General features: G+C 45.3%; 1 protein-coding gene across 3 annotated transcripts; it reads right to left on the bottom strand.

The window, feature by feature from the left end:
- Positions 1–27,831, bottom strand: SOCS6 (suppressor of cytokine signaling 6). Of its 3 annotated transcripts, none has more exons than XM_068147689.1 (2): positions 27,729–27,831; positions 1–3,859 (listed from the first exon to the last, which is right to left on the bottom strand). In XM_068147689.1, the coding sequence occupies exon 2, from the start codon at positions 3,732–3,734 to the stop codon at positions 2,130–2,132; it is 1,605 nt and encodes a 534-aa protein (XP_068003790.1). In that variant the 5' UTR covers positions 3,735–3,859; positions 27,729–27,831; the 3' UTR covers positions 1–2,129. The 3 variants fall into 3 exon arrangements, with proteins under 3 accessions (XP_068003790.1, XP_068003789.1, XP_068003788.1); XM_068147688.1 differs by lacking the exon at positions 27,729–27,831 and adding an exon at positions 27,348–27,450; XM_068147687.1 differs by lacking the exon at positions 27,729–27,831 and adding an exon at positions 27,218–27,448.

Below are 27,831 nucleotides of genomic sequence, written 5' to 3'. Positions count from 1 at the left end.
TTTAAGCTTAAAACTTTATTAGGCTGAAGAAGAAATCTTTATTCTCCTGCCCTTAAAAGCAAAGGCAGCTTTGTATCTACCTTTGATTTTCTTTTACTATTATTATTATTATTATTTTAAGTAAATTTTTTTTTTTGTTAAACATTATGGTCAAAAAAATAAATTAAAAAAATATAAATTTTGTCTATCAATTCAGGCAACCCAAGATGCAGTGCTACTGCACCACCTCGCAGCAATACTGTATTCGTTACTAAAGACTCATTTGGGGGGGGATAAAAGGCAAGATTAAACAAGAAGAAAACAACCTAGTCACGTATCAAAGCTGGACAGCCTCTTCCAACCTGATGGTTAATGACTAGCAACTCCTGTCAGAGATGGAGAAGATGACATTCTAACACAAAATAGAGGAGCAGAGGCAGGCCAGGCAAGCATCCCTCCCAAGCTAGCCATGACTTCTCGAACAAATAATTCATAGAAATGATAGAACCATGGGGGAAACGAAACGAATGAACCCAAAACATGAAACAAACAGCAAAATGACTTTGCATAAAGAAAATGTCAGTGTAGAACCTGGACTCCCCACTCAAAGTCTTTTTTTTTTCCCCTATGGAAGGTTAGAATACCTGTAAGCTTTTCACATGCCAGAATCTTTGACAGAGATCATAAACATTTACTTAATTGATTCAACATTTCATATGTCAAAACACATTTCATGACCGTGAAGGGGAAATGTTTTCCGGTGGTCAGAGTATATCCAAACCTCTTTTCCCCACAATTTGAAAGGCTATTGAGAACAGAGCTTTAGAGACACAATTTTCAATGTCTTCCATCTGAAATGTTACCAAGTCCTGTTCCTTCCTCCCCAAAAGACAGCCAAAAAAGTGTAAAATAAAGGACATTAGTGTATTACTACATTTCAGAAATGGAAAAACAAAAGACAAGGCAGAAAATGGACAAGAATACGATTTCAAGTGGCTTAAATACAGATGTAGAAATCACCCTATTAGAAGTTTTACCCCAGCCTTAAAACCTTACAATGGCTTAGCAATTTCTGTTCCCATAATAACAATTCTTAAGTTTCCCTACAAAGCCAGGAAATCCCCACCCCTCAAGTGGAGGTAGGAGGGAATAGGACAGCAAGAAGGGCCCCCCCGGTAGATTTTCATTATTTAACTGTTGGCATTTAACAAACTCCCAATACCACAATTTCCTTACAGGTGCTAGACATTGACTTCCACATACTTCTTCTTTTTTAATAAAGGCCATTTTTGGAAGGACAAAATAATGAGACAAGAAGAGGGCTGACCCAGCCTTCTCAAACACAAGACAACAGAAGGCTTAGGAGATGGGTGGGTTTTCTTCCCAAGGATACACTGTATAACCATGACCTTATCACACAGCTCTCCTTCTACCTTAGGGCACATCTCTATGGAAATTCCTAGTTAGGATACCAGGAAAGTGGTTTTAAAATAGATCTAAGTTCCATAATTTAGAATACCAATGGTTTTTATCCACGACCATTTCATTCAAACAGGCTATTTTAAGGGGAGGGGGAAAGGGGGGAATAATAATAATAACCCATTCAACAAGTTTCATTTGACTTTTACTTCTGGTTGAATACACATGAAATGTGCTTTCAATGCATAAAAATCACAGTGGATAGCAGCAAAGGACTTGGGGGGAAAATTAAGGAGAATTTGATCATTCACATTGTGATTAATCTGCACATTGATGAAAGATAGCTAGTTCACACTTTTGTAAAAAAACAAAACCAAACCAAACAAAAAACAGAAACTTGAGATCATTCTTCCAAAAAAAAGAAAAAAAAAAAGCAATTAAAGAACAAAGCCCTCCCCCCAAATACACCAAAAAAAAACCCCAACAAACCCCCAAACCAAACATAAATCCAAATGCATTACTTTTACACACCCCCTGGAAAACAAAACCAAACCAAACCCCAAAAATAAACCCCCAAAAGAAATATTTTTTATGGCAGCAAAAAAAGACTTTTGATAATAATAATGAAAGTCTGTAAACTGTAATTCAATCTCTTTTTTTTGTTGTTGTTGTCGTCGTCGTCGTTGTTGTCGTCGTTCCCAAAGTGCAAGATGCAAGATTCCCATAAGCTTTCAGTAGTGCTTTTCCTGTAAATAATCCTTCATTTTGTTTGGCAAAGGCAGTTTCTGAATCAGGTCTATCCTGGTGTACTGGCGGATGACAAACCGGCAGAGGTACTGCAAGGAGCGCACCTGCATGAAACGCGACACAGGGTTTGTCAGCCTCACCGGGTAGGTGGCAGAGCCGGGCAGCCGCGATCTCGAGTAGCAAAAAGCTCCGTTTTCAGAGTCCCTGATTGAATGTTCGATTAAGTCAACTATAGATGTATGTCCCTCCACATCTGGTTGTTCATAAAAGCTAAACCTACCGTTTGAGTGTTCAATTCGAGTGTGAAGAGTTTTGCCGTGGGAACGAAAACTCAAGCTCAGAAGGTAGCGATCGTCGGAACTGTCTCGAACGAGGAAGGAGCCATCAGGCACATTAGCTAATTTTCCCTCTGCCTCCCAGCGGGTGATGGGGCCCCAGTACCAGCCTTGCTTTGCAAGCTTTTTCAGTTCTTCTGTGAGACTTGTCACCACCATAGGACCACTGTTCTGTACAGAATCATAAACTCTTCCAACTCCGGGGGCACTGTTAGGATCGAAATTCAAATGGCAGCGCATACTCTCAGCCACGTGGGCGTCCGTGCCGCTCAAGCCGGTGAAGTTCCTTTGGATTTGATTATTCTGCATTGGAGGTAGCAAAGGTGAGAGCGGAGGGACGTCGCTGTGAGTAACTCTTGGGCTTTGCAACATGACTCCTGTGGTACCAATCAACAAACCGTTCACCGTCTGGTCCACGAAGATCTCTGGTGCAACGACTACATCCTGATCCACCTGGCTCTCTTCTTCGTGGAAAGCACTTCCTCCCACTTGAGAAGAAACCGTTGAAACTTCCATGGGTGAGGAACCATCCAGACAGTAACTACGCGATCCTTCCAAAGGATACATTCCCTCATCTAAAGGCACAGTATACTGAATGTAGTCCTGAGGCATTAATCCGATAACTACAGGCACATGTTCATCGAGATGAAGATGCAAGTCCCCATTCTGAGATTCCGTGGGTTTTAGCGTGCTGGTCTGCTCCTGGAACACGCTGTCCGACTGCAAGTCGTGGAAGTCCTTTCGAACGCCATTCAGTGCTGGGCTTGGATTGGAGGAATGGACCAAGGCCTTGACTTTCACTTCCATTTTGATGCAAGTCTCTTCCGAATTTGTAGGTCGAAGGGGCCACGGAGTTGGACTGTAATGGTGGTTACGGAGGGAAGTGGATCTCAGAGGTCTTTGAGCTCGCACATCTTTGAATGTTATTGGAGCAGATGAGGAAGAGAAGGTGTCATCATCTGCAGAGCTTACAGAGGGTGTGCTGCCTTTGCCTTTCTGCTTTTGCTTCGCCGAAAGCCTCCTTTTTAACGTACCCATTAAGCTTTCACTTTTCGATCTGTTTTTGCCTCCTTTTTCGTCTTCGCTATTGACTTCACAGCTAGCCAAATCTTTACCATAGCAGCTGCCAAACAAGGAGTCATCTTTTCCAAAATCACTTAAGGATGGCTGCTGAACCACTACAAAATCGCTTTCATCTTTACTTTTATTCAAGTTAAAGGACTTGCGAATTGTTTTGAGACTAATTTTCTTCATTCTGACAAGTTCCCAAGTCTGGCTGATCAGCAGTGCTCGTGGTGATGTAGCCCTAACACATGCAGAGCAGCTTCTGCTTCATTTATGTCTTTCAGCCAGCCTCATTTAACTTCAAGAGCCATTTCCTGGAAAGAAAGGGAAAAAAAACCATTAATTTCACAAAAGAAGTAGTTTTCTTCTAATTATCCATCATGATTGGGTAGTGAGTGTCATTGAGAAGTCAGGGAGTTGTGGTCAGTGGGAGAGAGTCTAGTTGGAGGCCTGTATCTAGTGGAGTCACTCAGGAGTCAGTAATGGGACCAGTACTATTCAATGTATTCATCAGCAACCTGGATAAGGGCACAGAGGGCACTGTCATCGAGTTTGCTGATGACATCAAACTGGCAGCAGTGGCTGACACCCTCTCAGGCTGTGCTGATATTCAGCCAGACATAGACAGGCTGGAGAGTTGGGTGGAGAGAAACTGAATTAAATACAACAAGGACAAGAGTAGAGACTTGCATCTGGGAAAGAACAGCCCCGTGTTGTTGGGCCACTGCAGGCTGGGCATAGGCCTGTTGGAGAGCAGTGTAGGGAAAAGGGAGCTGGGGGTCCTGGTGGACAGAAAGATGAGACAGCAATGTCCCTTTGTGGCTAAGAAGGTCCGTGGTATGATGTAGTTAGGAGGTCAAGAGAGTTTCTTCTTCCCCTCTACTCTGCCCTGGTGAGGACACATCTGTGTCCAGGCCTGGGCCCCTCAGATCAAGAAGGATGTCAGAGAACTGCTTGAAAGAGTCCAGCACAGAGACATAAAGATGCCGCAGGGAGTGGAACATCTCCCTGCTGAGGACAGGCTGAGGGAGCTGGGACTCTTGAGCTTGGAGCACAGGAGCCTGAGGGGTGCCCTCATTCATGTTTATAAAGATGTGCAGGGCAGTGTCAATGATAGGATGTTCAATGATAGGACAAGGGGCAACTGGTGCAAGCTGGAGCAGAAGAGGTTCTATGTGGACATGAGGAAAAGATTTTTTACTGTGAGGGTGACGGAGCCCTGGAGCAGGCTGCCCAGAGAAGTTGTGGAGTCTCCTTCTCTGGAAATATTCAGAACCCACCTGGATGTGCTCCTGTGTGACCTACTCTAGGTGACCCTGCTCTGGCAGGGGAGGTTGGACTGGGTGATCTTTCAAGGTTCCTTCTAACCCCTAACATTCTGTGATTCTGTGGTGAGAGCTCCCCTCTGTCCAAACGAAACAGAAATTGCTGCACTTCAGTAGCAGGCATCAAATAAAAATAAACAGAGAGATGACTTGGAAACCAATCAGGCTCCAAAAACTGAAGGTGCTACACGTGGCTTGGAGATTGCCACAACTTTTTCCTGCTTTCAGCCTGCCATTTTTTAAGTAAACACACAGTTTACATCACGCTCACAGGCACACTGATATTGATGTATGTACAGAACATTTTCAAGCAGAGAAACATCCCTCTCTTTCAGAAGCCTCCTAAACAATCCCCACAGAAACACAGGACAGCTTCATCTGCTTCCAACTGAGTTGGTCAGGCTAAAAGTTAGTGCTGGGGGAAAACTTTAACCCACCCTACACAACTACCAAAGATACTCTACCCACCAGGATTGCTGCACAGAAGTTAAAATCTGCTTAGTTCAGAAAACACAGCATGACAAAGTCATATTCTCTTTACACAGAAAGGCTGAGCAATATTCAAATTGTTACACAACTATAAAAAAACTAACTCTAGTGAAAAAAACCCAGACATTAACAGCAAAGTAACATCTGGTTTTAGCAAGTTATGGAAGCCCCCTCCTGAATTTCTACACAAGAAAAGATGTTTTCCAAACTCTGTTGTAGGCATAGAGGAGGTCAGACCCCAGGCTTTCCTTGCCTAATACTATTACAGCTTGTTTTCCTCCAGTGCTTGCTGCAAGACTTAAGTGTGCACATCTTCTTGAGTTCCAATTAACCTACCTAGCACATTCCAGAGCCATAGAATCACAGAATCACTATGGCTGGAAAAGACCTTCAAGATTATTGAGTCCAAGCCAACTAACATGACTGCTATGCTATATCCTGAAGCACCACATCTGCAGCTTTTTGAACACCTCCAGGGATGTTGACTCCACCACCTCCCTGGGCAGCCTGTTCCAACTCCTCACCACTCTTGCAGCAAAGGAATTTTTCATAATCTCCAACCTAAACCTCCCCTGCCACAACTTCAGCCCATTTCTTCTTGAACCTATTGCTGGTTACTTGGGAGAAGACATGCCTCACTCCAACCTCCTTTCAGGTAGTTGTAGAGGGAAATGAGGTCTCCCCTCAGCCTTCACTTCTCCAGACTAGACAACCCCAGTTCCCTCAGCTGCATCTCATATGACACCCTCCAAACCTCTCACCAGCCTCACTGTACTTCTCTAGACACCCTGCAGGACCTAAATGTCTTTCCTGTCCTGCAGCACCCAGAACTGAACCCAGTACTCAAGCCACGGCCTCACCAGGGCACAGTACAGGAGCACCATCACTTCCCCACTCCTGCTGGACATGCTGGCTTTGATCCAGGCCAGGATGCCTCCCACCCCTCCATAAATTTGACTTTTAAGCTTGATTCTTTTTGTTTGCTTGTTTGTGTTTCAAGTTTTTGTTTGGTTTGGTTTTTTTTTTTTTTAATGTTAGACTTTCCAAACCAAGCAGCTCTTAAGAGCAGACAAGAACAAGAAGTGAAAGAGCAGAAGGAAGTTGCTGCTGCCACAGGAGCAGGGACATCCATCAGTAGCCATTATTCACATACTTCCAAATACATGTGGTGTTAGTAGTGCAATAACAGCAGCAAGCCTGGCTCCAGGCTAAGCATGGCAAACTAGAGGAGGCTAAGAACCTTTCAAAAAGTCTTCCAGGCTTGGGGGACTGTGGGAAAAGCAAAACAGTCCTTATGTATGTACCTCCCACTTTTCTCCTGTGGTATCACAATGCAAGGACTGAGGAAAAACAGTGCCATGAACTGAAATGTCAGTTTTACCAACTAAGCAGGGTGATTATCTCCAGTAACTGTTCAAAAATAGCATGAAAGCAGGTAAGGAGCATGATTACTATAATCAAACAGCAGTCCACTGACAAACTAAAGACTAAGAACCTACTCCTGCTATAAACCAATAATAAAACCTTTAAGACAGGAGCAGTGTTTTATTATGTGCTGATTTCCCACTTTAAATACAACTCCTCAGGTATCAGGAGTCCAAACACCTTAAAAACTCCTTTTTACTTACACAATTTGAATGACGCTCTTACACAGAGTTTACCAGACTGAAAACACATCAAAGAGCAACGATATTTAAGAGAATAACAGAAATGTTTGGGGTTGGAAGGGACCTCCAAAGATCATCTGGTCCAACATCCCTGCCAAAGCAGGGTTACCTAGAGTAGGTCACACAGAAACACATCCAGGTGGGTTTGGAAAGTCTCTACAGAAGGAGACTCCACAACCTCTCTGGGTAGCCTGCTCCAAGGCTCTGTCACTCTCACAGCAAAAAATCTTTTCCTCAGGTCCACATGGAACCTCCTCTGCTCCAGTTTGCACCCATTGGCCCTTGTCCTATCACTGGACATACATCACTGAGCAAAGCCAGCAGGTCTAGGGAGGTTCTGCTCTGCCCTGGTGAGACCACACCTACAATACTGTGTCCAGTTTGGGGCTTCCCAGTTAGAGAGACAAGGATCTACTAGAGAAAGTCCAAAGGAGAGCTGTGAGGATGACAGAGGGATGTGACCACCTCTCCTGTGAAGAAAGACTGAGAGCCCTGGGGCTGTTGAGTCTGGAGAAGAGAAGGCTGAGAGGAGATCTGATCAGTGTCTCTAAATATGAGGGGTGGGTGTCAAGATGAAGGTGCCAGGCTTTTTGTGGTGGTACCCAGTGATAGAACAATGGAGATCAACTGGGGCACAGAAGGTTCTGCCTTAATGTGAGGAGAAACTTCTTTGCTGTGACGGCAACAACGCTGTGGAACAGGCTGCCCAGAGAGGTTGTGGAGCTTCCTTCTCTGGAGAAACTACAAAGCTGCCCAGACATTGTGATCCTGGGCAACCCGCTGTGGGTGACCCTGCTTTGGTAAGGGGGTTGGACTGGATGATCTCCAAAGATCCCTTCCAACCCTTCCAACCCTTAGCATTCTGTGATTTTATGAATATCACCAGTCCTGCATTGCATGCTAAGGAACAGCCTTCAGTACACCACAAACTCTCACACTTTCAAGTGTAAAATTTTCCACTGCTTGCAACGAGAAGAGCTGGAGCAGAAGAGCCCAGCATGCCACCTCTTCCTGATATACATTGAAGTGAGCTACACAACTCTTCACAACCCTTGGCACTGCAACAGCTTTGCTACTATTTTGTACAAATGATGGCAGTGCTGAAGTTCTCCCACTGCTGTGCTCTTCCAGTGCCATCTGCTGTACAGCAAAGACATTAATAAGATCACCTCTCAGCCTTCTCTTCTCCAGACTAAACAGTCCCAGGTCTCTTAGTCTTTCTTCATAGCAAAGAAGCTCAAGTGGATTCTCTACAGCCGATCCCTGTCTCTCCTGAATTGCAGAGCCCCAAACTGGACATAGTGTTCCAGGTGTGGTCCCACCAGAGTAAAGAAGGGGGGGAAGAGAAGCTCCCCAGACCTGAAACTTTAGAAATGCTGTTCCTCAATTTAAAACATACACCAGAAGGACAGAAATGATAAACCAGGCTACTTTCCCATGGTGATTTTTGGGATCACCTTTTCATATTCTTGACTAAACATAACTAAACATAATTGTGAGAAACAGTTTTGCAGCCCTTCCCAAAAAAAGGAAAGATACACTTGGCAGACATGTAGCAGCTGAATAGTGCCACTCGCAACTGACCTTTATTGATGTTGGTTTCACTTTCAAAGAGGAAGGAAGAAAACACAGGAAAAGTAACAGGAAGAGAAACCTCCTACCCTATTGCTGCCCAAAATTATAGACATTTACACAAGATCACCACAGATTTCACTAATACTTGTGATATAAACACTGCTTAAAAATGTGACTGCTCTCCCTACATGACAAGCTGTTAATTTGTAATCATCACAACATGAGATTCTCTCTGCTGGAGGAGCAGGAATGGAAAAACATAAGCAACGCAGCAGGAGAGCTCTGAAGTCACATTCATAGGAACCAAGATAAAAAAGAGTTAAACCTAACTTCTATTTTAAAGCCCTCACTAGCCACACCAGCCAGCCAACAGGAGGCTTCATAGGACAGGTTGGTATCTTGACCAGTAGGCTGTAAACTGCCCACTTTCCCACTTCACAGAATCACAGAATAGCAGGGGCTGGAAGGGACTTCTAGAGATCACCCAGTCCAACTCCCCTGTCAGGGCAGGATCACCTAGGGCAGGCCACAGAGGAACTCATCCAGGTAGATTTTGAGTATATCCAGAGAAGGAGACTCCACAACCTCTCTGGACAGCCTGCTCCACGGCTCTGTAACCCTCCTAGTGAAAGCTTTGCCTTCTATTCCTGTGGAATGTCCTCTGCTCCACCTTGCCCCCATTGCTCCTTGTTCTGTCACTGGATGTCCCCCTTCAAACAAGAAATCCACTTTAGGCCTCTAATCTATTTCACTCCTAACAAAAGAAACATTGCTAAAGTAAGGTAAATTTGACACAGATTTGTCTAACACAAGGGGCTGGAAAAAGCCTTCAAAATAAATAGTTTAGTTTGAAAAAATCACTGTACAGATAAAGAGGATTCTACTTTTCCACTGGATCAAGCACAGTCCTCTTCTAGGATTGGAGCTGTGCTTGATGCATGATTATCTTTCCTGGTTTTCAGCCTTAATGTAAGGCAGTAACTGCATGCTGATGCTGCTCTGGTACCCACCACTCTGCCTTGAGCCTCACACTGCTGATGGCTGGACCTGCAGCTTCAAGTAAACCTCAGCTGGGTTCTGACTGCAGCTGAATTACCCTTTAAAAGCGTATGACCAGCTAGGATGCTGGAGATCTTTGCAGCTATCACTCTGACCATGCCAACCATGCCATTTTCAATAACAATAAAAGCTTTCTTTCATTAAAAGGTAACACTCTGGCCTCTCCATTTAAGCTAAGATGCAGCAATCCCTTATAAAGCAGTTAACCCTCTACATACCTCCAGCATAAGAAGGGGCATTGAACTGCTGGAGTGGGTCCAGAGGAGGGCCACAAAGATGATCACAGGGCTGGAGAATCTCCCCTATGGGGACAAGCTGAGAGAGTTGGGGCTGCGCAGCCTGAGATGAGAAGGCTCTTGGGAGACCTTAGAGTACCTGAAGAGGGCCACAAGAAAGCTGGGAAGGGACCTTTTACAAGGGCTTGTAGTGATAGGATATGGGGCAATAGACTGAAACTTGGGGAGGGCAGATTTAGACTGGAGATTAAGAAGAAATTCTTGACAGTGAGGGTAGTGAGACACTGGAACAGGCTGCCCAGAGAGTTTGTTGATCCTTCCTCCATGGAGGTGTTCAAGGCCAGGTGGAATGAGGCCTTGAGCAACCTGGGCTAGGGGAAGGTGTCCCTGCCCATGGAAGGGGGGGTTGGAATTAGATGATCTTCAAGGTCTGTTCCAACCCAAACCATTCAGTGAGTCTGTAACTGGAAGGATTAAGTAGACCCATTTAATGTCTGAGGGGAAAGAAAGCACAGTGCCTTGATTAAAGAAAAACAAAAATGGAAAGATCTTTCCTACATGGAGAGAAATTTCCAAGCATGCTGAGAAGCAGCAGCCGTTAATAAGGACATTTCTCAGAGCCATGGGGAGGAAGGGACTGACCTCTGTTTTGAGACTGCTTCTACTAAATTATCAGAGAAAATGGCAATGTGTCTGCTACACAGATACCACGAGGATCCCACCATCCTCCTCCAGACCACACAAACTGGATTGAATGTCAGTACTGCATAATACCTGCTTTGTATCAAGGCATTCAGTTGCCATGCCTCTCAAAGGCACTAAACCAGTTGGTACCTTTAATTTCTAACAGGGGAAAATTGTGACAGAATACAAACACCCTCACTCCTCAGATCTGCAGCCTGAAAGAAATACTCTTTTTCTTTTCCCTAGCAATTCACAGATCTTGTTATTTTTTTTTTTATTAAAGGCAGTAACATTTTTCCAAAGTAATAACCATACTAATGCACAGCACCAACACAAATATAAATGTGTACAGACTCATAGAATGGTTTGGGTTGAAAGGGACCTTGAAGATCATCCAGCTCCAACACCCCTGGCATGGGCAGAAATGCCAGTATCACAGTATCACAGTATAACTAAGGTTGGAAAGGACCTCGAGGATCATCGAGTCCAACCTATCAACACAGGCCCCATGACTAGACCATGGCACCAAGTGCCACATCCAATCCCCTCTTGAACGCCTCCAGGGACGGTGACTCCACCACCTCCCTGGGCAGCCCGTTCCAATGACGAATGACTCGCTTGGTGAAGAACTTCCTCCTCACCTCGAGTCTAAACCTCCCCTGGCGCAGCTTGAGCCTCTCAACTAGACTTGGTTGCTCAAGGCCTCATCCAACCTGGTCTTGAACATCTCATGGGAAGAAGCATCCTACCATTTACCTCTTTATTTAGAATAAACCAAACCAGATTGGAAGAGACCTTCAAGATCATCACGTCCAACCCATCAACCAATCCAACCCACCTAAACAGCTAACCCATGGCACCAAGCACCCCATCAAGTCTCCTCCTGAACACCTCCAATGATGGCGACTCCACCACCTCCTTGGGCAGCCCATTCCAATGGGCAATCACTCTTTCTGTATAGAACTTCTTCCTAACATCCAACCTGAACCTCCCCTGGTGCAGCCTGAGACTGTGTCCTCTTGTTCTGGTGCTGGCTGCCTGGGAGAAGAGACCAACCTCTGCCTGTCTACAACCTCCCTTCAGGTAGTTGTAGAGAGCAATAAGGTCACCCCTGAGTCTCCTCTTCTCCAGGCTGAGCAATCCCAGCTCCCTCAGTCTTTCCTCATAGGGCTTATGTTCCAAACCCCTCACCAACTTCATTGCCCTTCTCTGGACTCATTCCAGCAAGTCAACATGGAACCTCCAACCATCAAGACATCACCTATGACTGTTAGAAGTTGAAGTGGTTTGTTACTGTGATTTGTTGTTAATTTCTGATTAGCAGTTAAAAGGAGAAAGGTTTAGGTGATGCTTTTTTAATCATTGTTAAGATCACTACCAAAAAAAAACCAAAACACCAAACCATCAAAACCATTTTCTAGGTATCATATTAATTCAAAATTGGAGAGCCTTCATTCCAGAGATGATGAGTTCCACCAGCAGTTTTGCTTTCCTGAATATTTAAAATATAACCACTCAAATAATCATAGACAACTTCTTTCCTTAAGCAAAGCCCTTTGTTTTCCCTTTTGAATAATGACATACCCAGAAAAATAATTTGCTGTCCTTTATCTGAACTATTTATATAGAAAACATAGGAGGCAATTTCATGAAGGTTCAAAGTTCAAGAGCTCAGAAGTTGAGAAAAGCCAGAGGAGCTGCCTGAGCAATTCTCTTCACTTTCTTGCTTCACATACGGGACAGGAATGTTTACATTAATTCCACTTTCCACTACCCTTTAAAATGTATGGTCCTACCATTTCCTTACAGTACACTAATTAAACTCCAAATTCCAGAGTTCAGAGACAGAATTATTGGCTTCATTAAGGAATTTTTCTGCTGTCTGTACATCTGACCCTGAAATGTTACTGCACAGGCATTCAGTGTTTTCTATTCAACACTTTGTGAGCTCAACTTTCACAATTTTTGCTGGATTAATAAACTGAATCAAAGGCACCATCAGGCCAAACTAACATCAGTTCATTCTGAAACCTCCATTCTGAATTTTCATAATGTGGATTGATGGGAGGGCAGAGGTGTGACCCAGGGGGGGGTTGAGTAAATGCCTACCTACTCACACCTGATCACAGTATCACAGTATAACTAAGGTTGGAAAGGACCTCGAGGATCATCGAGTCCAACCTATCAACACAGACCCCATGACTAGACCATGGCACCAAGTGCCACATCCAATCCCCTCTTGAACGCCTCCAGGGACGGTGACTCCACCACCTCCCTGGGCAGCACATTCCAATGATGAACAACTCACTCGGTGAAGAACTTCCTCCTCACCTCGAGTCTAAACCTCCCCTGGCGCAGCTTGAGACTGTGTCCCCTTGTTCTGGTGCTGGTTGCCTGGCAGAAGAGACCAACCCCTTCCCGGCTACAACCACCCCTCAGGTAGTTGTAGAGGGCAATGAGGTCACCCCTGAGCCTCCTCTTCTCCAGGCTAAACAATCCCAGCTCCCTCAGCCTCTCCTCATAGGGCTTGTGCTCAAGGCCTCTCCCCAGCCTTGTTGCCCTTCTCTGGACACCTTCAAGTGTTTCGATGTCCTTCTTAAACTGAGGGGCCCAGAACTGGACACAGGACTCAAGGTGTGGCCTAACCAAAGCAGAGTCCAGGGGCACAATAACTTCCCTGCTCCTGCTGGCCACACTATTCTTGATACAGGCAAGGATGCCGTTGGCCCTCTTGGCCACCTGGGCACACTGCTGGCTCATATTCAGGTGGCTCATATTCAGGATGTAACCCCCATCTCTCCATCTAAGACAGCAACAAGTCACAATGAGTTGACTGCCCCTGCAAATTGTCACCCACTGAAAGGGATTAGCCAAAGCCTGTGGTCCCTTTCAGAGGTCTGCTGACAGTGAAGAAATAAACATCAACAAAACCTTGGGTTTCACCATCCTGCAAAGACATTCCCAACCTTTCAGGATATCTTCTATCACTGTTCTCTACTTAATCATGATTCAACTTCATTCAGTATTTGCTCATTCCTGACTCTCTTTAAAACTTTCCAATTTAGCAGAGATTTTACAAAGCTCAGACTCACTGCTTCATTTACCAAAGCAGTGAGTGAGTGAATTACAGTACAAAGAAGTATCAAGCAGCTGGATGAGAAGGAGAAGACTCATCAGTGATACAACTCTGAGTTTAAAAGCCAGGAGGGAGAGGTAAGAAACCAAATTATAGAGATGGGTAATAAACAAATCAAAATCAATTCCCACCCTCAAAAAAAAACCCAAATTCAAGGTAAGTTCTAAACCACTAAAGAAAGTGCAACAAGTAAGGAAAGTAAAGTCAGAGTAACAAACAGGCCAACAGTATTTCTGCTCAGAGTTTAAGCTTTGTATGACAAACTCTGAGTCTGCTGAAGTGGTGTCTGCAGCAAGGCACGAGTGTTCCCCCTGCCATGCTCTGTCTCCAACACAACAGATCTGAGGCTGATGGCCTGCTTTCCAAAAATACAATTCAAAGCAAAGTACATTCTGACAAACTACAAAGGTCAGGAATACATCCAGCTTTACCTAAAATAGATAAAACATTATTGTCTAAGATTTTTTTCCCCAGTACCTAAGCACAAGCAACTCCTCTGAGAATCAACAGGAATGGCAAGAACTTAGGGCATACTGGAAGAGTCAGGTTCCTTAAGAATCCACAGATTTGAGGACTTTATACTCAATGTTCATCAAAACATGAGTCCCACCTATGACACTATCTCCAGTAAGTGACAGTGACAACTCCACTCACACTTAGGAATCTATTTTAAATGCAAAAGAGCATTTAATACATCAAAGTGTAAAGAATTCACTCTTGCATAGTTGCATTTATGTCTGATTTCTATTCTGGAACACCTGTGCTTCTTAACAAGATGCAATTCAACTGAGATAAAGGAATAGAATAGAATAGAATAGAATAGAATAGAATAGAATAGAATAGAATAGAATAGAATAGAATAGATGAGACCAGACCAGACCAGACCAGACCAGACCAGGTTGGAAGAGACCTTCAAGATCATCGTGTCCAACCTATCATCCAACACCACCTAATCAACTAACCCATGGCACCAAGCACCCTGTCAAGTCTCCTCCTGAACACCTCCAGTGATGGCGATTCCACCACCTCCCTGGGCAGCCCATTCCAGTGGGCAATCACTCTCTCTGTGTAAAACTTCCTCCTGACCTCCAGCCTGAACCTCCCCTGGTGCAGCCTGAGACTGTGTCCTCTTGTTCTGGTACTGGCTGCCTGGGAGAAGAGACCAACTTCTGCCTGTCTACAACCTCCCTTAAGGTAGTTGTAGAGAGCAATAAGGTCACCCCTGAGTCTCCTCTTCTCCAGGCTAAGCAGCCCCAGCTCCCTCAGCCTCTCCTCACAGGGCTTGTGTTCCAAACCCCTCACCAACTTTGTTGCCCTTCTCTGGACACGCTCCAGCAAGTCAACATCCTTCCTAAACTGAGGGGCCCAGAACTGGACACATTGGCTTGGTCGAGGTTCTGATAGTATTTAATAGAAGGGAAAACTTAATCCACAGCAAAAAGTTTACATAAACAGTATTTTTAAAATGTTATTAATAACTTCAAAATGAATGGACTTCTTTCTCTTTGCCACTGTTAGTAATAAGGCTTTATCCATAAATAGCTACAAAACAGATTCCTAAATCCATCCCCATCATGTACCTAGAGTTAAAGCTTCAAAGAACCACCTAACCACCTAACAAAAACAAAAGTGTTCCCCACAACCTTGTGAGCTAGATGCGAATCATAACATTAGTTGAAGTATTCTAAGAGGAGGCCTGAATAAAGTTTTAGTCTTGTTTAAACCAAAGTTGATTTTTTTCCCCCATTTGCTGAAATAAAACTGAAGATTTCAAGTGACTTAGTGCCTCATACTGAGGAGGAAAGCATACCATTTCCCTTCGCTGCTACATAAACCAGCTGCATTTTGAAAGAGACAAAGTAAGAAACACCGAGTCTTTCAAACAGTGGCAGTCAAAAGTTAGTACAACACAGAAGCAACTTAATCTGCAAAGGTTAAAAAAAAAATAATCCTGAAAAAACTAATAGTACATGGAAAGTGATTCGTTAGGTGGCATTTATTTGGCATACTCTACAGTGAGGAAAAAAAATCAAGTATCTTTTGAGGGACAGAACACAATTTCAGTTGCTTTTCAACAATTACAGTATCACAGTATAACTAAGGTTGGAAGAGACCTCGAGGATCATCGAGTCCAACCTATCAACACAGACCCCATGACTAGACCATGGCACCAAGTGCCACGTCCAATCTCCTCTTGAACGCCTCCAGGGACGGTGACTCCACCACCTCCCTGGGCAGCACATTCCAATGATGAACGACTTGCTTGGTGAAGAACTTCCTCCTCACCTCAAGTCTAAACCTCCCCTGGCACAGCTTGAGACTGTGTCCCCTTGTTCTGGTGCTGGTTGCCTGGGAGAAGAGACCAACCCCCTCCTGGCTACAACCACCTTTCAGGTAGTTGTAGAGGGCAATGAGGTCTCCCCTGAGCCTTCTCTTCTCCAGGCTAAGCAATCCCAGCTCCCTCAGCCTCTCCTCATAGGGCTTGTGCTCAAGGCCTCTCCCCAGCCTTGTTGCCCTTCTCTGGACACGTTCAAGTGTTTCGATGTCCTTCTTAAACTGAGGGGCCCAGAACTGGACACAGGACTCAAGGTGTGGCCTAACCAAAGCAGAGTACAGGGGCACTATGACTTCCCTGCTCCTGCTGGGCACACTATTCCTAATGCAGGCCAGGATGCCATTGGCCCTCTTGGCCACCTGGGCACACTGCTGGCTCATATTCAGGTGGCTGTCGATCAGCACCCCCAGGTCCCTCTCTGCTTGGGAGCTCTCCAGCCACTCCGACCCCAGCCTGTAGCTCTGCATGGGATTGCCGTAGCCAAAGTGCAGCACTCGGCACTTGGACTTGTTGAATGCCATCCCATTGGACTCTGCCCATCTGTCCAGTCTGTCAAGGTCCCTCTGCAGAGCCTTTCTACCCTCTAACTGACTAACATCTGCTCCTAAATTACACTGAAATGAAACCCAAGTATTCCTTTTGTTTCAAAAGTCTATTCCCCTACTATTTGTACTTAAACAAGTGCTTATTATAAAGCTACCAGCTCTGATAGTATTTGACAAGTCTGCAAGCTCCCTAATGCCTGCATCTTCATTTGTAAGCCAGCCAATCATTATTTTAAGCTCTTCTAAATACAGTCAGATTTGGAGGGGCTGGGAAGACACATATGAGTAGAAGTCTCACTTCCAGATCTCTGGAAAGACAGATTGTTTAAAGCAGAGCTGCACACATGTTCACCCTGATGAACCAAAAGACTCGTAGAATGTTAGGGGATGAAAGGGACTTCTGGAAATCATCCAGTCCAACCTCCCTGACAGAGCAGGATCACCTAGAGCAGGTCACACAGGAATATGTGGGTTTGGGAAGTCTTCAGACTGGAGACTCCACAACCTCTCTGGCCAGCCTGTTCCAGGGCTTTGTCACCCTCACAGAAAACAAGTTTCTCCTCACTTTAAGGTAGAGCCTCCTGTGTCCCAGCCTATCCCCGTTGTTCCTTGTTCTATCACTGGGCACCACCACAAAAAGCCTGGCACCTTCATCTTGACACCCACCCCCCAGCTATTTAGAGACATTGATCAGATTCCCTCTCAGCTTTCTCTTCTCCAGACTAAACAGCCCCAGGGTTCTCAGACTTTCTCCATAGCAGAGATGTTCAAGTCCTGCCATCATCCTTGTAGCTCTCTGTTTGACTCTCTCCAGTAGAGCCCTGTCTCTCTAACTGGGGAGCCCCAAACTGGACACAGTATTGCAGGTAAAACAAACATACAATATCTCAAGTTTCACTACTGACTCTGAAATCAGGTTCAGAATCTTGAGAATCAGAAAATGTGCTTCACACAAGACTGCTACAGAACAGTCAGGGACTATCAAGTTTCTTAGGAGCACAGCACACACACAAAGAAGACTGAAGAAGGCTGCTAATTCTGTTATTTTTTCCACTCTTACAACTCCAAATTAATTTTATTGCAATCCTTATTTCAATGTATTCTGTTTTCATATCTTCAGCATTTACTTCCTCCCTTGGATTCTGTGTGATTCATAAGCTAGCCTGTCAAATGCTAAATAAAGTTAAGAGAGTTTTAAAGCTTTCTAAGGGGATACATCCTTAAGAACAAGACAGTTGGAAATGATCCTTCTGAACTGTTGTGATTCTTTTAAGTGAATATTCTTCACTTGAAGTTGGTACCTCTATCAAATCACACATGGGAAGATTAGGTTAGGATCACTGTCAATCTTAAATCCAACCATTTTATACATGGAATATCAAACAGCACTGGCTGAAGATCAGTCTTTCATGGTCAGTAAAACAGATCCAATCAGTGAAAGAGAAAGCAGGGTTTCTTCTACAGACAAGCCAGTGCAGCACAACAAACCAGAAGGGGAAAAATCCCCAGACTTACTACTTTCCCTTTAAAGATTAGAGGATCTTCAGTCAGGTGCATGCCCAAGGGGAAATCATCTTCTTTTGTAATTAAGCATCCCCCCCTAGGACACACTTCAGCAGCAGAACCTGGACCAGCAGAGCAGAAGTCACACCTGGCATGTGCTGCTGGCCCCCCATGCCTTGGGCCTGGATGATCCTCTGAGCTCTTAGGATCCACTACAGAGAGTAATCCAAGCTCTGCACTTGGGACAGTGAGAATGCAAAGCAGAGCTTATTTAAAATACTTCCCAATTTCACTGGCAAGAGGCCCAATAACAATAAAGAGTGAATTAATTATCTTTCTAGTGGAGAGTTGATCCATATATGGTAAACGAGAGCCATGGCTGTGCTCAAAGCACTGTCAGATCCAGAGGGTAAACACACCTGGACAGAGAGGACAAGCTCTGGCTCATCTCACAGGATTATTCTAACTTTGCTTCCCTTCAAACAGAAGGTGAAACATCAAAAATAGGTCTTCTGAGTTGCCAGTCCTTTTCAATCCATGGGGTGCTTTTAAGAAGTCACACACAATGTCACTGCACAACGAGCGGCACACTGGCCAGAATGGGAACAGAATTTTGACTGCATGGGCAAAGCTGCTCAGCCATCTTTTGCAAGAAGTCAAATGTATCAGAATAAAACCTTTTTACAGGACTACACCAGTCCTGACAAAGCTTATTCTACATGCAGATTCTTTAATTTTGGGTCAAAACTAGAAAGGCTTTTAATTATTCATGATTAAGATTGGGAAGTGCTTCTTTCCCCTCCTACACCCACACTCTAATCACCTGCAGACAGAAATGTCTCACTACCCCAACCAGCAAATCGAAAGAAGAATATATTAAAGATTTAAAACGAGCACTGTTTTGTCCTGATGCACTCTGGAAGGCTTTTTGGGTTGTTTTGATTTGTTTGTTGTTTTAATAATGTTTCACAGAAGCAGGAAATAATTTTCCATGCAGCCCTAAATGATAGGATTTTGCTAATATTCAGTCCTGACCCAGCAAAGAATAATTAACTCTGAGCAGACATTTAAATTAATGGGACTGCTCATTGTGTATTAGATGTAATCATAGTATCATAGTATCATTGAGGGTTGGAAGGGACCACAAGGATCATCTAGTTCCAACCCCCCTGCCATGGGCAGGGACACCCCACACTAGATCATCCTGGACAGAGCCTCATCCAGCCTGGGCTTAAACACCTCCAGGGATGGGGCCTCGACCACCTCCCTGGACAACCCATTCCAGGGCTTCACCACTCTCCTGGTGAAGAACCTCCTCCTCACATCTAGCCTGAATCTCCCCACCTCCAGCTTCATTCCATTTCCCCTAGTCCTATCACTCCCTGAGATCCTGAGAAGTCCTTCCCCAGCCTTCCTGTAGGCCCCCTTCAGATACTGGAAGGCCACAATTAGGTCACCTCGGAGCCTTCTCTTCTGCAGACTGAACAGCCCCAACTCCTTCAGTCTGTCCTCATAGGAGAGGTGCTCCAGCCCTCTGATCATCCTCCTGGCCCTTCTCTGGACATGCTCCAGCACCTCCATATCCCTCTTGTAATAGGGGCTCCAGAACTGGACACAGTACTGCAGGTGGGGTCTCACCAGAGCTGAGTAGAGGGGGAGGATCACCTCCCTCGACCTGCTGGCCACACTTCTCCTGATGCAGCCCAGGATCTGATTGGCTTTGCGGGCTGCAAGTGCACACTGAGAGCTCCTGTTGAGCTTTTTGTCCACCAGCACCCCCAAGTCTCTCTCCTCAGGGCTGCTTTCCAGCCAGTCACTGCCCAGCCTGTATTTGTGCCTGGGATTGCCTCGACCCAGATGCAGGACCCTGCACTTGCTCTTATTGAACCTCATGACTTGCACATGAAGAATTCATAGATTCTTAGAATGGTTTGGGTTGGAAGGGACCATGAAGATCACCTAGTTCCAGGCGGGGAGAGGGGGCCTTACAGCGAGCAACTTCACATCAGTGGAGAAATTCTTGCATGCAGGATCAAAGATGAAATTTTCACTGTCTCTATGAAGTAATATGCTTTATGAGACTTACACAAGCTCATAGCTCTCCAGATAGCTATCTGCAGAGCAAGGTCAAATTTCTGCAGAGCCAGGAGTACAGGAGCCCAGATGCAAAAGCTGTAACTGAGCTTCAAAGGTCAAGCACGAGAGAATTAATAATTTTTTAAAATCATATATTTGCACATGGCTCATTTTTTTTTCCACCTAGTTTCTGATATACATTTAAATTGACATACACTGCAGATAAAATGAAAAAATTATTAGCCCAGGTTAAAAATAATTCAAGTAATTGAGGAAAAAACCCCAGAAAAACAAAAAAAGAGGATGCATACATTTTAATGCTGATACACAGAATTTCTGTTCCTGTTTTCTCTGTCAAACAACATTTACAGCACTGCAGATTCCAAAAAGTCCTTCTTTTTTAATATACAGGACATGCAAGTCAGTGCTGAGGTAACAACTTCCCTTCATGGTATTGTTTTGACCATCACTAGATGAGCCTGCAATGAGACCAGGGCATTGGTCAGTATAGACTCTTTTACCCCTTCAGACTGCAAAATATTTACATTTACAGAGAAGTATTTTCACAAGTAGCTACATTTTCTGTACAAAATCATGCCAAAGACCTATGGCTAATCCTTTCTTACTTCTTACCACTACTTACTACTAATCAACAGCTCTCTTCCTTGCAAAAGCCAAGGAGAGAGAAGTGAATGTTTCAGAGAGCACTCAATGGGTTTAGCCTCTGTTTTCCACTGAAGAGAGAACAGGGAGGGGAAGGAAAAAAGCAGCCACCAGGCATCTACCTCACACAAACTCAGATTTATGATCTTATACATAACTTAGTGACTCGTAACTTTGAATGCACAAACCATCTATTCTGGAGTAGGTCTCCTTGGGTTGACCAAAATTCCAGCCTAGAAAACCTCCCAGTGCAGGGTTCACCCAAACCAATATGCCTACACAAACAGCTTCTGTTCAGTGAATGTTCCTCACTTGCCCAGTTCTCACCAGCTCCTGAAAAGAGTGGACCCAAAAAGATGCCTACCCTGTTTTTGGAGTAGAGCTTCCAAAAAGCTCATCATAAAAGACACACCTGAAATCAAAGACCTCTGCCTTAATGCCATTCATCTCTATTTCACTAAGCCCCCTAATTTGATACCTGATTACCAACCAAAACAAGTTGCAAGGGTATTTTTAATACTGATGCTAAAAATCACTCACCACAGCTTGTAGCTGCCCAGTCTTGTAGCACTGAGACAAAGTCTGGAGAGATAAAACTCCTTAAAACAGAAGGTAGAAAGCAAGCTTGACCACTGCATCAGAGATCTTGGGATGAAAAAAAAAAACATGCTTTGGAAATGTTTGGAGTAGCCTACTAATTTGTTCTCAACTTATTTGAGGAATGCAGACTGCTTTGGAGAAGGAAAAACAATCACCTACTCAAGACTCCTACAAACTGCTGTTTTAGCACGTTTACCAGAGAACGTCAGATTAATTAGGAGTAAAACTACTCACCAAACCCAGAAATCACATGCTGGAAAAACCAAGCCTGACTGCAACCCCTTTCCAGCAATTCTAGCAGCAAGAGTAGCACCCTCTGCATTGTTTTAACTAGCATGGAACATCCTTGAGGAACAATACCAAAGGTATAAAGCCTACAATCTCAAATCCTGAACTTAATTAATCTGCCAGCTGCATTCATCCACGTTAACTTGAGACCACCAAAGCCTTACACAAGTCCTCTCACAGATCAGTAGCTTAGACTATCCTAGTCAGGTAATATAAATACAGTTGCTGATGACACCAGCAAGCACAAAACCACAATACCATGTATCTGTGTGATTTACCTAACCATACACATAGGTTCATTTCCATTGTTTAGCTTTTTTTAACTAGAGACCACTTAATGAACTCTGAAAAAACTCTGCCGCTGACTATTTATACCTTCCCTGCCAGATAAAATGGCTTTCATCCAAAACTGGTTTACAGCAGTTTACAGCAAAATTATTGTGTGTTTACAACAAAAAACCCTACATATTTTACAAACATCAGAGTCTTTTAAAACTGCCAGCCTAGTGCACTTGGCAGATTACAGGAGAAAAGGATGTTTCACAGAGGACAAGAAGCCTCTCGTGCTTCGTGTGCCCTGTTATACATAAAGAGGAAGCAAGGTTTGGAGAGCAGCACCTGCACAGTAATGTGTCCTGGTGGCCAAGACAGCCAATGGGATCCTGGGGTGCATCAAAAGGGTTTTCAGCAGGTCTAAAGAGGTTCTCTTCCCCTTCCTCTGCCCTACTGAGACCACATCTGCAATACTGTACTCAGTTTTGAGCCCCCCCAGTTCAAGAGAGGCAGGGATCTGCTGGAGAGATTTCAAAGGAGAGTTAAAAGGACATGAGCATCTCTGCTACGAAGAAAGACTGAGAGACCTGGGGCTGTTTAGTGTGCAGAAGGCTGAGAGGATATCTTATCATAGTATCATTCAGGGTTGGAAGGGACCACAAGGATCATCTAGTTCCAACCCCCCTGCCATGGCCAGGGACACCCTACACTAGATCAGGCTGGCCAGAGCCTCATCCAGCCTGGGCTTAAACACCTCCAGGGACGGGGCCTCGACCACCTCCCTGGACAACCCATTCCAGGGTTTCACCACTCTCATGGGGAAGAACCTCCTCCTCACATCCAGCCTGAATCTCCCCACTTCCAGCTTCATTCCATTCCCCCTAGTCCTATCACTACCTGATAGACACTACCTGATAGTGTCTTATGAGTGTCTCTAAATATCTGAGGGGTAGGTGTCAGGATGAAGGTGCCAGGCTCTTTGTGGTGGTGCCCAGTAACAGGACAAGAAACATTTGGTACAAGCTGGAACACAGGATGTTCCACCTCAACATGAGGAGAAACTTCCTTGCTGTGAGGGTGACAGAGCCCTGGAACAGGCTGCCCAGAGAGGTTGTGGAGTCTCCTTCTCTGGAGACTTTCCAAATCCTCCTGGATGCGTTCCTGTGTGGCCTGCCCTGGGTGATCGTGCTTTGGCAGTGGGGCTGGACTGGATGATCTCTGGAGGTGCCTTCCAACCCCTAAGATTCTGTGATTCCGTGCTAAACAAATAAAAACTTGTATTTAACTTGCATGGTTCTCTTGGTAATGTAGCAACCAAGGAACAAGTTTTTAGGTAACATGGGGCTTGCCATAAACAAAGCTGAGTTCCTCAGTCCAAAGTGTTATGTGCATGCTTGAGGAAGCAGAAAAGGGACAATGATTCCAGGGCATTTTATCTTAATATTTTCCAGAAGGACATTTCATAACATTTAATAGTTTAATTGATATTTTTATTTAAAAAAAAAAAATCTAAAGATAGGTCCTTAAATACACTTCACAGACTCTCATGAATAGCAGTCAGATTTGCAAAGCCATGCACCTCAAAACTTGCTGAAGCTATCTGGAAATGCAGATGCTTGCCATTTGCATGCCTGTACATGACAGAAGTAGGAGTCAGAAGACCACAAAAACTGGTAGAAGAAAAAAAATGGAACAACTTTTATTTAAGTAAGATTAAGAAATTAGAAAGCTAAGACTTTGATCTGAGGCTTTTAATGCTCATAATAAGCAGACTAAGTCAGATTCTGAATGAAGCTGTCTTTGCACATGCAGCCTGTGTAGACTCTAGCAAGGTTTATGTGACCTTCTTTGTATGTAAAATGTTGTCTGATACTTCAGATATATATAGTCAGCTTTCCATTTGCATCCAGGGCAAGCATTCAAGGCCAGCTTGGTTTGCTTCTGGTTTTAACCACCAGGAGAGGCTGAAGTAGGTGACATGTTTTTGCTTCAATAGCTTAAGATCATTCAGCTACAGTGGGAAAAAGGCAAGACTGCAACAAAACAGGCAAAGCTACGAGGTTTTAAATGTTTCAAACCTATTGTAACTACTTTTAACACACAAATTTGTGCAACTTACATAGCACAGGGAGCTAATTCAGAAAACAATTATTTCTAGAGGAAAAAGTAGCACTAAAAGAAGGAATTCACTCTGTGTTACAAATCTTTAACTACTGCTGTTTCAGAAGCATATTTGAGTGGTATGAAGCTGCTTTTTAAACATAGACAGTAAATATTCCATTACAAGCACAGTTGTCTTGTTTTCCAAAAGAGCCATACTGCTATATGTAACTTGCCATCTGAAACTACCAAGGGAAATTTTCAGGATTGCTTTTTTTCCCCCAAGTATTACCTCCTTGTCTACTACTAGAAAAGTACTGGAAAGCAGAGGGACAGACGCTGTCCCCTTAGCATCAACTCAATCCTCTTCTGAAAACTGATACCTGCTTCCAGAAAAATAGGTGTGCACTACAATGGAATGAAATTGAATTTTGGCACAGGCATAAGGAAAATTACCAGATACTGTCAATTTTCTTTAAGCAAAAAGAAGAAACTCAAAGTTCTGGTATTTCTTTTCAGCTTCATATTTTATGTTACAAAAATATACTCCTGAATTGGGTAAGAAAGCCTTATTCTGCTTTCCCATCCAAACCCTCTCCAATTTATGCTCAATACATCTTATTGCATTCCTAAATTAATTCCATTTACTTTTATACTACTTGTATATTATCTTCCTCCTTGGAGCATCACAACCTCTTGAGCTACCCCCTCTAATTTGCTGCTAAAACACATATAAAGCACTGTCAACAAAATGCTGAGACACACACCAGCAGAGAACAGTCTCTTCTCTATCTACTTTGTGTTATCACTCCCCTCCCTACAACACATTGTACTACCCAAACACTACCAAAATAGTGCTGTGTAGGCCCAGGAGGGCAGTAAAGCATCAGCAAATAAGGCACTTGAGTGCACTTGATTACCCTGGACTGTGGCCTCAGTTTTGCCAGCAACAGTGAAGCAAAACGCAGTGAACTTAAGGCAATGCTACTACATGAAATCTTTCAAATGTTCCAGCTAGTGTATAACTATAGAAGATTTCATAAGAAAGAACAGAAAGAAGTAACTTGCTTCCTAAGAAGAACTCTTAATTAAGAGTTCGCTTTCTCACTCCACAACTTCAATGCACTAAGGAGAGTTAGGTGGTGTAATCCACTTGCAGAACAATGCAGACTAATTACCACTTCTTCAAGCCATCTCTAAGTGACCCAAGGTGTACTGGCATCACAGTCTAGGATCAGAGAAGGTAACAGCATGGTAGAAATTAATATACATCTTTTTTCCATTTCTGTTACACCACCTTCTTGAGAAGTTTAGAGTTATCCACCACATCTCCTGAATTCACACAAATACTTTGATGCTGCACGCATGCAATGTGATGAAGCGATAGCCACAAAAGTTCTGGAAACACCACAGTGCTTCTTCCTTGCTATTCTATAACCTTGCAGCTTCCTAGGGAGCTTGCAAATGCAGGCACTTTTGCGAAACACTACACTGTGATCAGCCATACTTTTATGTGAAAAGGCTTCATTTCATTGACTATATTAGACATTTTTTTTTATCTACTTAAATATCAAACCTCAGGGAATCTGTGCCTCACCAAGCATACAACAGGTGAACTTGCTGTAGGTAAAAGCTCAGTTCCAAATACAGTGCAATTCCACAAACCCAAGAAATACAGAATAGTAGGAGAAGACTCCATTCCAGCACTGCTTAACACTTCATGAAAACAAGCATTTTGGAAGGGCTGAAATTTGCCTTTCATAAGACACACATAAAACTGTGAGCTACAATTACTGCCTTGCTGCAGAAGACTCCAAAAATACCTACACATTCTCCAGTGGTTTAAAGTCTTACAGCTAAGCTAAGTAATTTACTTCATAAGTATCGTGAAGCTTCTGCATTTTCTACAACCCAAGGATGCGTTTATTAGCGTGAAACAAAAAGGGTGCTGTTTTTTTCCACCCAAAGCAGACATGAAGATTCATTATTCCTCAAGCAGCTAAGACAAGAGGCCTGCAGCAGGCATTTTTAAACTACAGGTTTATTAAGAGATTGGACGTGATGTAAACGTTCCTGGCAGGTAGGAAAGAGGGGTTTGGACTGAACAGTAAAAGGGCACAAGAATTGGGACTAAGTGGAAGAAAAGCTTTCCCTCTCTTCAAGAAACCTCTTTAACAGAGCAGCCTTACTCCACTGAAAAACCTGCTCCAAACTAAGGTGATATTTGAAAACACAGCAAGACAAAAGAAGAAAGGAGACAGAAAGAGACAGCCAAAGGACCTCACATCACAGAGGATTCGTCCTCTTGCACCTCTTAAAACCTCAGTGTTTTCCAAAGGCTTTTTTCTTTCCTTAAGCAAATGGGTAGGCACGGGGCCGGACTCGTCGTTTTCTGAGAAAAGTGGCACCGTTAGGGCAAGAGAGTGTAAGAAGCAGCTTGAAGAACAATGAAAGCCAGTACAGGTCGTGGGGCTGGTGTAATTTTTCTGTGAAAGTCAAGTTTTGAAGTGCCGCCTGTCACGGAAGGCAGCCTCCCCTCGCTCGCCCCTTCGGGAGCCCTTGGCGCACCCTCCCCTCCCCACAACGCGACACCCACCGCGCGAGTCCCCGCCGCGGCCACCCAGACCGGCGCCTCCAGACACCCGCCCAGCTGGAGACGGGGACGCCCCCCACAAAGCCCAAAACTGAAAGCGGCTTTCAGGGTGGGGTGCAGCCTGATTCGACTGCCCCAAGAGAAGCGGGGTGCACTTGGGCAGCGGCCCAGGGGAGGTGGGGCAAAGGACAGCGGGCCCCACTGCGGCGGCGGGTCGGGGCGAGAGGCCGGTACCGGCCCCCTCCTGTCACGGTGGGGGCAGGGCATCGCTTCAGCGGCCCGGGCCCGGCGCTGCTACCCCGCCTGCTCGCCCGCCTTGCAGGCCGCGCCGCGGCCCCGGTGTCTCCGCAGGGCCTGGAGCCGCCAGGCTCGAGAAGCCGAGCAAACAAAGGGAGAGGAGGCCGGGGCCGCGGATCGGCAGAGGACGGAGGGCAAGCCGCAGCCCGCGCTCTCCCTTCGCCCCACTAGCTCTCCGCGGACGCCGTGGGGAGATGGGCCGCGGCCCGTTGCCCCGGGGACGCTCACCCAGCTGAGGCCGCGGTGTCCCGCTCCCGGCGCCGGCCTCTCCCCGGGCACCTCGGCAGCGCGGCCCGGCCTGCGCCGGCATCCAGGCTCGGCGACGAGCAGCCTCCCGGGACGTCGGAACGGGACTCACCGAGGAGGAGGAGCTGGCGCTGCTGTAGCTCTTGCGGGGCCCGGCCCGGCTTCGGCTCCAGCTCCCTCCCTCCCGTGCCGCCGCCTCCCTGTTCCTGGCGCCGCCGCCGCTTCCTCCGCCTCCTCTGCCCCCACCCCTCTGTCCTCGGAGGGGCGCACGGGGGTGGCGAGCCCGCGATGGCCGCCGCCTGCCGCAGGCAGGGCTGCGGCGCCCGCGCAGAGCCCGGCGGAGGCAGCAGGGCCCGGGACACCCCGGCTCCGGCCACCCGCGTTCCCGAGACTGTCCCCGGCAGCCGTCACCAGCCCTCTGCGGCCCGCATGTCCCGCAGCACCCAGCCGGGGTAGTGGGACTCCTGCCCCCGCCTAGCTCTCGGCGTCTTACCCTGGGCTCGTCCCTGCTCCACGGCCGCGGGAGACCTGCCGAAGGCGGCCGGCAATCGCGCTGGGAGGGAAGGAGGTGGTTCGGCTTTGTTAGCCCAGGCTCC

The sequence above is a fragment of the Melanerpes formicivorus genome, unplaced genomic scaffold (genome assembly GCF_026170545.1).
Source record: "Melanerpes formicivorus ecotype bairdi unplaced genomic scaffold, bMelFor1.0.p_v2 SCAF_15, whole genome shotgun sequence".
Taxonomy (NCBI): domain Eukaryota; kingdom Metazoa; phylum Chordata; class Aves; order Piciformes; family Picidae; genus Melanerpes; species Melanerpes formicivorus.
This window is presented reverse-complemented; position numbering and strand designations above follow the sequence as displayed.